The sequence below is a fragment of the Chenopodium quinoa genome, unplaced genomic scaffold (assembly GCF_001683475.1).
Source record: "Chenopodium quinoa cultivar QQ74 unplaced genomic scaffold, ASM168347v1, whole genome shotgun sequence".
NCBI classification, from domain to species: Eukaryota; Viridiplantae; Streptophyta; class Magnoliopsida; order Caryophyllales; family Amaranthaceae; genus Chenopodium; species Chenopodium quinoa.
The window spans coordinates 1,605,044-1,617,280 of record NW_018743391.1 but is presented as its reverse complement, the minus strand read 5'-3'; the positions used below and the strand labels follow the sequence as shown (position 1 = coordinate 1,617,280).

The 12,237-nt window shown below is 33.2% G+C and overlaps 1 protein-coding gene across 1 annotated transcript; it reads left to right on the top strand.

Annotated features, from left to right (window-relative positions):
* The first annotated feature begins 281 nt into the window (after nucleotides 1-281).
* On the top strand, nucleotides 282-5,134 carry LOC110738684 (peptidyl-prolyl cis-trans isomerase-like). The gene is made up of 7 exons (XM_021919084.1): nucleotides 282-464; nucleotides 1,102-1,317; nucleotides 2,722-2,863; nucleotides 3,338-3,426; nucleotides 3,520-3,574; nucleotides 3,761-3,846; nucleotides 4,751-5,134. The coding sequence occupies exons 1-7, from the start codon at nucleotides 426-428 to the stop codon at nucleotides 4,904-4,906; spliced, it is 783 nt and encodes a 260-aa protein (XP_021774776.1). The 5' UTR covers nucleotides 282-425; the 3' UTR covers nucleotides 4,907-5,134.
* The last annotated feature ends 7,103 nt before the right edge of the window (nucleotides 5,135-12,237 follow it).

Genomic DNA, 12,237 nt, shown 5'->3' with positions numbered 1-12,237 from the left:
TAATTAACTGTTGGATTTTTTTCTTCTACATTACAACTAAACAACTCGTCAACAACTACTTTTTTTTTTTTTACACAGGTCAACAACTACTTTATCAAACACTCATACTTAATTACTCCGTATTTATTTTCACAACTAACAACCAGTTAATAATTAACAACTATATTTTGCCGAACACGTCCCTAATCTCTATAATCTTAATTGCGGCCTAAACAAACACCCGCAAATACAGGATTAATACAAGTATTATTCGAAGTTTTTGTAAACTAAAAAAAAAAGAAAAAATCTAGAATGTAGTTTGGCGTTTAGAGAGTGCAAACGGTACAACTATAGAAAATAGCCCTCCAAATATTATCCATTTCTAAGCAGTACTTTGCAAACCCATTTTCTCTCATTAGCTCCAAAGTCTGTTACAATTTACAACAATGGCGTCTTGCTCAGCTCTTAACTTGCAGTCACAAATGGTAATTCCCCTTGTTCTTCACTTTCCAATTTCAATTTCTATTTTCTTGCGTTTTAATTTCTGCTTCCAAGAATCAATTCTGAGGGTTTATTCTTGTTTTTTCATGTATTAAAACCCTATAAATAAAGTGTAATGTAATGTTCATTCTTGAATCGCATTTGCTATCTTTTGGTAAGGTATTTAATTGTTATTAATCCATTTCATTATAAGTTTCAGCAATTTACAAATTTGGTTTACCCTTTTTTCCCCAATTCCCCCTTTACCTGTTACGAATTAATAGTAACGTTGATATTGTAATTTGAACTAGTAATGTTACGACTAACCCGGGTATCCGGAGTAGTTTCAAGCAGTTTGAGTTAGGAGAGTGCGAGAGCAACAAATGTCACAGACCCCCATTGGGAAAAATTGTTTTCCTATGAATTGATGATGATATAATTAAAAATATTGTTTGAGTAAGAAAATGTTGATTGAAGGTTGAAAAAGGTTAGACTAAGAACAGTCAATAAGGTGGGAGATGGGGTTTGAGAGCTGTTGGTTTAGGGGAGGGAGAAGGGTTTAAAGAAATCTATGTTAGTTCTTAATTTCTTTTTGAGAAATAAGTAGTGCAAAAAATGGTGTTAATTTGGTTGAATTTTCAGGGTAGCTTCTGCAAAACTCGGTTTCATGTTCAAAGATTGCCTATCTCTACTGGCATTACCAACCTGCCACAATCTTACCGTCTACCTGCATCAGCAAGCTACTCAGAAAGTAGGTTGTCATCAACTAATCTTTCTGCATCAGCCTTTGGGTGTAAAGTTTCAAAGACATCTTCAATCCCACGACGTAGTATTCGCTGTATGAGCTCTGCAACTGATGTGAGTTTCCTGTTTATCTACTTTTATGTATTAGTTGGATATTTTTGGGTGCATATGATGTGTCAGTGTCACTGTGGTGCATTTGATGTGTGACTGTGGAATGTTGAAGTCAGTCATCATTATCACTTGAACTAGGGGTTTCATCGAGAAAACAAGGCCGATTGTCATGATAATTTTCTTTGATGCAAATAAGAAAAAAAGGACTTTTAAAAAATGGAATGAATCTAGGTTCTTCTAGACCCATTAAACTGGTATTAGTGTAACACTTTCGTTAAAATTTACCAAATGCACGATCAAGTTATATTTAAGTAAAACTTGATTATGCCTATATGTGATAAATTGTTTATTTGAAAAGAGTCATTTACTCCACTACCAAACATCCTGCTATCACTGATACTTGTGTGTGACTATATGCATAAACTGTAGGGTTTTAGGTACTCTAAGTGGAATTTCATGAATCACATTCATACGCACTTAAACAGGATCTCATGCATATACAAATAAAGATCACATAATAGTTTAGAATTAACCTTTGAAGCGTGAATCCTCTTAGCAATCTTCTTCTCTACCGGAGATAAAGAGCCTCAATTGCAACTCCTCTATTTGGTCCACCGGATTGAATCAACACTCCACCAATGCTAGTTGGACGGGAAAAACCTTTCACCTTTCTTGGAGTTGAGAACCAATTTTAGAGAGAAAATATTGAGAGAAAACTTACGTTGTTTTTCAGAAAACTGAATACTGTGTATTTTAATTATCCCTAACTAATTAATATATAATCATATTATTATTAATTAGGTTAGGGTTTTCTCTCCCCTTTCCCTATTTGGCCGGTCACCCTAAGGCCCACTTTGTGCTTCAGGTTTCTTTATTGATCCAATCTTAATGTGTGACCTTGTAGGATCCGTTTAGGCGGGCTTCGGGTTTGTTACTTACTAACCCAAAGTTCTATAGCATTCTCTAGCAAGACGTATAGACGACCCAAATAAACGAATTACTATCTCCATAATACGATCCATAATTATATTAAGTAATTGCACTAAAGTCGAGGACACATTTCCTTCATAAACTGGTTTATCTTTGTGTGAGTTTGATGGCTACTTAAATAAAGTAAATTTCCCAGTAGGCACCTATAATAGTTTGGGAAAGAGTAGTGTCTCTAAAATTTGGAAATTTGGGTTAAATAGCCCCATTGAGATGATAGGTTTGTGACTTGTGAAGTTGTGAGTGTTGGTGGCCAACAATTATATTTCATGTTCCACACATTAATTTTCTGCTTCAAATATTTCATAACTTTGTGCTTTATTTAATTACTTTATGTAACCCTTATTGGTATGCAGATTAAATTTTCTTTCATGGTCCTTAACTTAAGATTTTTTTATATAAAATTTACTTGGTGATTAGGTTCAAGACGTGCAAGCAAAAGTGACAACAAAAGTCTTCTTTGATGTAGACATTGGTGGAGAGCCCGCAGGAAGAATTGTTATGGGCTTATTTGGAGATGTGGTTCCAAAAACTGCAGAGAACTTCCGTGCCCTATGCACAGGTAAATTTTATTTGTTATTTTGTCTAGCATCCTGTGATTCCTATCTTTCTGCTACGTGTATCTGCTCATCTGGTCTAAAATGTGATGTGATGAAGATTACCTTCTAAACTAAGTGAAAGAACCTTTTCTGTACTTTTTCAGCATTATTTGGTGTATTGAAAAAAGTTTGAAAGGTTTTTTAATCCAAGTAAGACAATTACAATGTATTGCTGCGGGGCCTGTGGCACTAAAGGCTTTTGTTCCACCGTGTTTAACAGAAACAGATTGTCTAGGATAGAAAATCTTCCAACATAAAATTTACAACAAAACAGGAGGAAGACCATTTTGAACTTTACTTAGAAAATCCTTCTCCTTTCTTATTTTTAATGGGATTTAATAATTCTAGAAGTAAGATTGTTCTTCTGATATTTAATCTAGCAACAAATGAGGATTAGGCTATCTTTAAAAGGTTGATGCCTGATATTTTTTTTACAGGTGAGAAAGGTTATGGTTACAAGGGGAGCCACTTTCACCGCATAATTAAAGATTTCATGATTCAAGGAGGGGATTTCACTGAAGGAGATGTGAGTTGTTATCCCCATCTTTTTACCTTGGTGGCTTTGTTTCAGGATCTGTAACATTAAGTGACTGAGTTTGGGTAATCCTGCTTCTTTCAGGGAACCGGAGGAATAAGCATCTACGGTGCCAAATTTGAAGATGAAAACTTTACATGTAAGTGTAGCACACAGGGAAAATGATACATTATTCAGTTAATTTGCTCAAAGTGGGTTGAGATGGTATTCTGTTACTCAGTGAGAGATTGTTCTACCCCCATTTGTAAATTATGACATCTGAAAGTTTCGTATCTCTGAATTATGGTTTTTTTTTTTTTACATAATTATTTATTTTATATTGCAGTGACACATGTTGGACCTGGTGTGTTGAGCATGGCAAATGCTGGTCCTGGTACCAATGGAAGCCAATTCTTCATTTGCACTGTAAAAGTGAGTTGAAAGATCTTATCTCAATTTTGTTTCAGTTTATTACAAATGGACAGATTAAAATCTGTTTAACATATACTTTTATATGTGTATACTCTTTGAACTCACACCTGTAGCTACAATGTCTAGTATCAACTAGCTATTCATGCTTGCTGTAGAGGGCCGGAAAAACTTGATGATGCTGATGTTGACTTGCCCTTACATTTGAGTGTTGTGGACTTATAAACCAACACTTTCTGTGTTCAAATGAGGGATGAAATGAAGGCTTAGAAGCTTGCATTTATTATAGAATTAAAATTTGCAGTTTCTTACATCTGCTTCTTCGTGTTGGGTCACCTTCCCCTATATTCCTTGCTATGATAGTATGATAGTGGAACTTTTGTTTCTTAATGAGGATACTAATTTGAAAGGTTGAAGACATGAGGATTTCAAACACCCTCTCAAAATCTGAGTTCTCAGAACAAAAATTTCAAGTAGTTTTACAAACTGCAAAAATTGCCTTGTGTTAACGGCTAGCTCTTGAGTTTCAGCTCATATCCGATTACTTTAATGTCTGAGAAATTATTTTTGAAGGACATTTTAATATACGCGAGGATACATACGTGAAAGCAAGAAAAATTGGATTGGGAGTTGGGACCTAATATAAACCATGCTTCCTCGTGAATTTTTACCCTCTTTCCCATGCATTTAGCTTATTAATGTGGTAAAGTGGCCAATAATGTGTTTTGTAATTCAATTGTCTGTAAAATTAGCTTTTTAGCTGCTGCTCAACCGGTGTTCTTAGCCAAAAATGAAAGTCAAGTCATTTCTACACTGGCAAAGTCATGTCATATTAGGCTGATACCTTAAGGATCAAAGTGAAAGCATTATCCAGATTTGTGATTCCTTTGCATTCACATTTTTGCAGACCCCATGGCTGGACAACCGCCATGTTGTATTTGGACATGTTATTGATGGGATGGATGTTGTTCGAAAGCTTGAATCCACGGAAACAAGCAGATCAGATTGTCCTCGCAAGCCATGCAGAATTATCAACTGTGGAGAGCTTCCACTGGAGGCTTAATGGTTTTATTAAACCACCACTGAGTAATTGCGTCTACTGATTGAGTCTTTTACTTCCGAGGCTTCAATGTTTATTGTTTAGGCGATAGTACTTCTTGGTATGGAGATATTGTGTTGTACTCTCTATGAAGGCTATCAGTTGTAGAAAACTAGAAATGCTTGTGTTTTTTAAACAGACTGAAGGTCACTTAATAAAGATTATATATGATGTGATTCATGCTTATTTCAATCGCCTAACTTTGAATAGGGCTGTGTTTTACTTTAGAACATAGAAAAACATAATTCTCCTCAATTCTTGCAGGATTGGTTTTACTTCATAGTTTCCATCTTGCAGGGAATCTCTTGTCCATTCTTTCTACTCAATCCATTTCAGGTTAGTTGCGCCACTTTTCATATAAATAAGATGTATTTAAAGAGTTAAGATAGAATACAGTCCTAAACTTTGTTATTTGTGTGTTTTTAGTCCCTTAACTTTAAAGTTTAGTATTTTAGTCCTTCAACTTCAAAGTATGACATTTTAGTCCTCAACAACCATAAATAGTAAATTCAGGCAGTCATCATTAAATATTTAGCTGATTTGGCAAACTTTAGGTACTGAACAAATGACATGGCATTTTTGATTATTTTTTTAAAGCAAAGTTTAGGAGCTTAGACAATTAACATGGTACTCCACTACTCGCATCATTAGGTGTTTAGGAATGTTAATATGTTTTAAAAATAATTATTACTTTTTAATAATTAGATATATGTAGTATAATTGATTGAACTCAAATTGTTTCAAGTAAAAGAGAACAAAGAAAGTATAAAATGTTCCACAAGGTAATTTTCATTTTAGTTAAGGAACTACAAGAGCAAGGTTGTAGAATACTGACCTTAAATACTACTTCCTCTGTTCCTATTTAGTTGACGCGTTTGATTTAGGCATATATATTAGGGAGAGGAGAGATAGTGAGAGAGAATGAAAAAGCAAATGGGGTAGCTTGTAAATTCAAGGTAAAAAAGTTACCCCAAAAGGAAATGTGTCAACTAAAAAAAAACTTCCTAAAAAGGAATACGTGTCAATTTAAAGGAAACGGAGGTAGTATTTCCTTCGGTTTTTAATAGTTGTAACACACATTTTTTCACCATATTTAAGAAAATTGAGGTTCACATGATTTAAGAAAAGCCTTTTGGACTTGTTCCCTACCTACTTTTATGGAAACAAAGCAATCTACATTTTTCGCCATCTTAATTGCTTCGTATTTCTAAGATTATCGATTGAATATAGCCTTGGAAGGATCTGAGATGTACGTGATGACATTGCTGCAGTCCGTCTTGTGTCTGCGCTGCATTCTATTATAAGTACACCACAGTACCACACTACATAGGGGGGATGATGGACCGCTACCCGGTATAGGCTACCTCGCCCAATACCAAGTGACGTCAGTTTTTTTTTTTTGGTATCTTTTATTTAGGATAAATAACAGTACTTAATGACTTAATAACAGTATTTGATAAATTAATAACAGTACCTTAATTTAAAATAACAGTTTTTAATATTACACTGATTTTTACTATAATTCGATCTGATAATTACCTTAAATGACTTTTAACGGTACTAGTTATCACAACTCTACTACTTATACATCAAAATAAATTATTTTAACAGGTTAAAAGCCCACCATGCTTCGCAATAATAGTTATTTAACTAGAGAGTTTTGACCAATACCTGAACTTAGTCGACAATGGAACCTCCGGCGTTCCGAGCTTCCGGCTTTATCAAGGTAGCTAACCCCAACCATGTCTTCCTTAGATCAGGCTCAGCACAGATCTAATTCGTTTCCTACCTTAGACCGTAATCTCTAATTAGACAATCCTTATTGTGTTTATGATGGAACTAAATAGATAGATAACTCATTTGATATATAAGGTTCAAGGGGATAACGTTCCCTTCTTGAACGAAACTTTTATTTAATTTGAAAAGATTACAACACTCATATATTACAACAAACACACAAACTAAAAGCTTAAACAGACATAAGCTGAACTAGAGTTTCTCTACTTTAAGAGAGATGGAGAACCAATCTGTCTCTTAAGGTGAGTATTTTTCTCTAGAGGACTCTCTAATGCTTTCAGGGCAATTCTCTAGCTAACTCTTCCAACTCTGCCTTCACTTCTTGACCTAAGTCCCTTTATATAGGGAAGCAAACTTACATAGGATCCTTATCCTGACTCAGCAAGCAATTCTACACCATTGCTTTTTTACAAAGATACTTTAAGACAGAAACAATTAACCAAACGTGGCTACAGTAAAGATGCCTTGAATTATTGCTGGTGTGGGCTCATGCATTCATAATTTCATCCATCATCATTTCTTGTAGGCCTCCCTCACTATCTTTACTGTCTTCGTAAATAAGATTCTCTCTGCAAAGTTCTGCGACATATTTGGCTGCATACTCTTCATCCCAACTCATGAAAGCTTCAAACAGATACTCATAGCCTTCAAATGACAGAAACTTTCCTCTTTCGATATATTCTAAATATTTGTAGATTGACTCGGTATTGTTTATGCCATCTACTAAATATTATTTCATCTCGTTAGGCGCCACAATTGTTGTGTTACCCACACGAAATATGACAAGAGGAATTTCTTTCCTTTATATAAAATCGTTAAGATATTGTGAAATGTAGAAAAATCTCAATGCTCTTGCTTCAGTTGGATTTCTAACCGTCTTCTGACGAATTAGTATGGGATCTTTGCAATACCTCACTCCCCCAAATACTATTAAGTAATGCGGGGGACTAACTTTTCCTTCATTAACTTTGATATTAGCACATTGTACCTTTACGCTTAACCGAAATTCGTCTTTTTTGTCATCACAATATTTTCGAACCTTGTTGAATGCGTACTGCTGGAACTTTGTAAGTCTTGGAAAGAAAGAGTCATTAGGAGTAGGGAATTCATAGAAATCATGTACCATTCTATAATCCCAAGCCTTGTAATGTATACTAATGAATGGAGCATTTTTATTAAGAGGATATGGGTAGATTCGCAATGATGCAACTTTAGAGTTTTTGGGAAACTCTACTCTTTCTCCCCATAGATCTCGAAGATCAAAGAATTTACTGGACCTTGTAGCCACCAACTCGTACCATGTCCTAAAATCATTATCTCTTATTTTGTTTAATATTGTATCTCGTACATCAGGAATGAGCTGGAATAACATAATTGTTATCTCGAACATCAATATCCTTTGGACTGCCCGATTGAAACCCTTAATTAAACCATCTCGCGAACGTTGTTTTGCTGATGTGATCAAGCCTTGCATTAAGGCCCAACTGGAGGGTGAAACCCGCTCCATTGCCTTCTCGGTCTCATCAATGAGAGTTTTCCTCTCTACATCCATCTTTTGAAGTTGGTATGCAGGAGGTTTTTGTGTAGTCTTGAGCTTCTTGGACGACATTAGCTAATTCTCTGGTCAAGCTGTCTGCCAAAGAATTCTTTGTTCCCTGTATATGTTCAACAGTAAAAGAGAATTGGTTAAGCCATAATTGTCAACGCAGGAGTCTCCCTTGCGCTTGCATATTAGACAAATTCTTTTTAACAAAACCGAGTATGCCTTTGCAATCTGTTCTTGTTAAGAACTGTTTAGGGGCTAAGAAGATTAAAAACTTCTCGAAACCTCTAATAACTGCAAGGATTTCCTTTTGCATTGTAGGATAGTCTAACTCAGCTTTGTTAAAACTTCCACTGCTATATCTGCAAAGTCTTTCTCCTTCTTTTATTTTTAACACAGCACTCCAGTGCTCATTACTAGCATCTGTTTCAAGGATTAAATCATCTTCACTAGTAGGTAGTGTTAGTACAGGAAGGTCTTTACACATAGCTTTTAAATCTTGAACAATTTTGGAATCACTTTCCTTCCAGTTCCAAGTTATTTCTTTCTTGAGTTTTTTCTGTAATGGCTTCCTTAATAAAACAAGATTTTCTATAAAATCAGAAGCATAGGTTAAACATCCTAGAAACCTTTCTAGTTGCTTTCTATCTTCAATTTTATCAGGAAATTTTTCAATCTTTTCTAAAATATGTTTTTGCAATATTATTTGTCCTGCTTTAATTTCTAATCCAAGAAACTCAATTTCTTGTTTAGCATAAACACATTTATCCTTTCCAAGGATTATACCATGCTCTGCACATTTTTGAGTTACTTCTTTAAGATCATTCTTATGTTGTTCTAAATCTTTTGAGAATATTAGAATATCATCTATATAGACCAAACAACAATGATTAAGTTCTCTAAAAATATTATCCATTCTTCTCTGAAATATTTGTGGAGCATTTTTAATCCAAAAGGCATTACTAGCCATTCATAATGCCCTTGAGGGGCACTAAATGCAGTTAAAGGAATGCTTTCTTCTTCCATTTTAATTTGCCAGTAGCCACTCTTACAATCCATTTTAGAAAATGATATGGCTCCTTGTATTCTATTAAATAACACAGTTTTATTAGGAATATAATAGCCATAAAAAACAGTATTATCATTTAGTTGTTTATAATTAATAACCATTCTAGCTTTATCTCTTTTTTCTTCTGCATGATTTCTTACCATGAATGCTGGACTATTTTGAGGACTTTTGCAATTCCTAATTAGCTTTTTATTAAGCAATTCTTTTATTTGTTCATCGAACTCCTGAATATCTGGGTAGGTATAAACCATTTGTCTCAATCTAATAATCTTATTGGGATTTGTTAGAGTTATCTTAGCAAATGCTTTATCCTTTTCCCAATGTTCTAAAGGATTTGTTAAATATAATTTTTCGCATAGTTTTTCTTGTTGCTTATTTATCTGATATATTAATGATGAATCACACTCAGAAATTCTAAGTGCAACCTCTCGTTGTGTAGGAGTAACCCTATCACCACGTTGGCTGCGCGTAAATTCCATTGTCTGATGAGTATATGCCTTTGTTATTTTTCTGTATGGGAACAAAATGACCATTACTAGTAAAGATTATTTGATCAATAGTTTGAGTGCATGGGGAGTATAATCTTTGAAAATTATTTCCTATTATCATATCATGACTAGGTTGATTAGTTGCCCATAAAATGGGAATAACACATTGAACTCCTCCAATTTCTTATTTTAAATCTTCAATTATCTCTGTATGCATCATGACACTATTATTAGCAATTCTAACTTGCATAGGATTTTCGGCCTTTTTCCACAAGAATTCTGAAAATAATGATTTCTTTCCAAAACATGTAGAACAACCACTATCAATATATGCACATAATCTATATTTATTGTAATCCTCAATGCATATATCAATTGGAATATAAATGCTATTAGGATTAGTACTGGATATTTCATTACAAGCTTCCATTTGCATATTAACTTCATCCTCATATACTGGTTCACTTACAGTTTTGGTTTTATATCCAATTACCTTCCTTTTATCAATAGGATTATTTGGATCTTCATTTAACTCGAAATTAGAACATGATCCCATATCAATGCTATGCCTTGCCGGTTGTTTTAAGGCTTTTTTGCTTTCATAATTTTCATTTAGTTTCTTTAGTAGAACTAATATTTCTTCTTCATCCTCTTCTGGCTTTTCATCACCTTGTTTTTTCATTTTTATTATTGTTGAATTTTGTCTACTTAGACTTGGTGTTCTAAAACTCAGATTTCTCTGTAATTTAGGCTTTGTATTCATTCCAATATGAAGTAGTCCTGATTCATCAATTAACATCTTACTTGATCTAATACTAACTGCAGGTTTCATAAAGAATTCTTCCCAAGTTTTTTCAATTTCAATTTCATTAGGATTTACCTTTATAGGTGTAATTTTCTTCTTAGGACCTCCTCCTTGCTCATATTTCTGAGCATCGACTATTTGTTTCTTAAAAGATGAATCTATAGTGTTTACTAAAATTTTCTTATCATACCATCCGCATCAGTAGCTACAATCAATATAATATATACATGTTTTATTTACCCGTCACACTCATTAAATCTATAGACACAATAATAACCTTATATTTGACCTACCAGAACATATATTTTCCTAAGTTAAGCATTGTGCCAAAAACTATATATTATATAATAGTCATATATATAACCAACAGCTGATTAAATATAGTATATACAACACAAATACTTCGTATATAGGTATGGATACTGATAATTTTATATAAATAAAATATACGGAGTATATATTACTAAGATTTATCCCTACCTTAATTATAAAATGGTTAACAAAGCTCTTATAATAGTGCATGGACATTTATATATCTAAAAATGTTCTTTTTACATATATTTTCTCTCATTTAATTTTAAAAGCCTTAAAATTGTCTCTTGAATTCGCTAAATTGATTTAAAAGGTTATGTTTATTTCAATATTTAAAGCCATTTACTATTTTCATTTCCTTTTGTTTTAAATTTTTTATTTAGAATTTATTAGACTATTAGGTTTCAAGCGAAGTCAATATCTGTTTACCGTACAATCACTAAATCAAAGTCGGTCAATTAAAGTTTTGGACACTGCATAGCTACACAACATCCAACACATTTAATGATTACATGCAAATAATTTTAATAAAACTACGCATTCGATATAAGTTTTTAAACAATTTAACTATATATACATTTTGATAGGTTTATATCTATCATATTAACAAAAATTTACAAATGTTATTATTATATTTTGAAAATAAATTTAGACTTTGGAGTTTTGTATAAGATAGATAAAGGATAAGTTAATTCCCGTCATATATGCATTGAGTTTTGGGTGTTCTATCCGGTTCACCCTTTGGGCTAATCCAGATTTGAGGATCTGTTATAGGCTATTAGGTTTCACTCCCCTTCCGATTGTTGTTGCAGGGGAGCGAACACAGGTCCTCCCTACCAAGTGTAGTCTCAATCACCACTACACCAACAACCAAACACTTGGTATGGAGGACACGTGTTATAAAATATTATATTATATACATATACTTTTTTATATTGTAAAAAATATTATACTATATACACATACTATTATAGTTAAAAGTATTATTATGTATAAAACAACATAAATTATTGCACATGATTGTTTATATCTAGTATAGTACATGAGCAATGCACGATTTTTAAATCAAAATGTTAGTTTTTCTAAAAAAAATTCATAAGTAATAGCATTGTTAATACGAATATTACAATTTAAAACACGAGTAATAGTTATAATACATTTTATATCTATCATTTTTCCGTCAAATGTCTAATTCAATTTAACTTTTATTCTTCTTGTTTAGATTGGTTATTGGTTCTTTTTTTTTTAATGCAAGAAAAACAAAAGGTCATTGTAAAAGAC

Bases quoted from the DNA above. Each gene is read 5' to 3' on its own strand.
- LOC110738684 (XM_021919084.1), top strand. From the start codon at position 426: ATGGCGTCTTGCTCAGCTCTTAACTTGCAGTCACAAATG. The intron at 2,864-3,337 runs GTAAATTTTATT...TTTTTTTTACAG, and splicing joins CTTCCGTGCCCTATGCACAG to GTGAGAAAGGTTATGGTTAC. The intron at 3,427-3,519 runs GTGAGTTGTTAT...TGCTTCTTTCAG, and splicing joins GGGATTTCACTGAAGGAGAT to GGAACCGGAGGAATAAGCAT.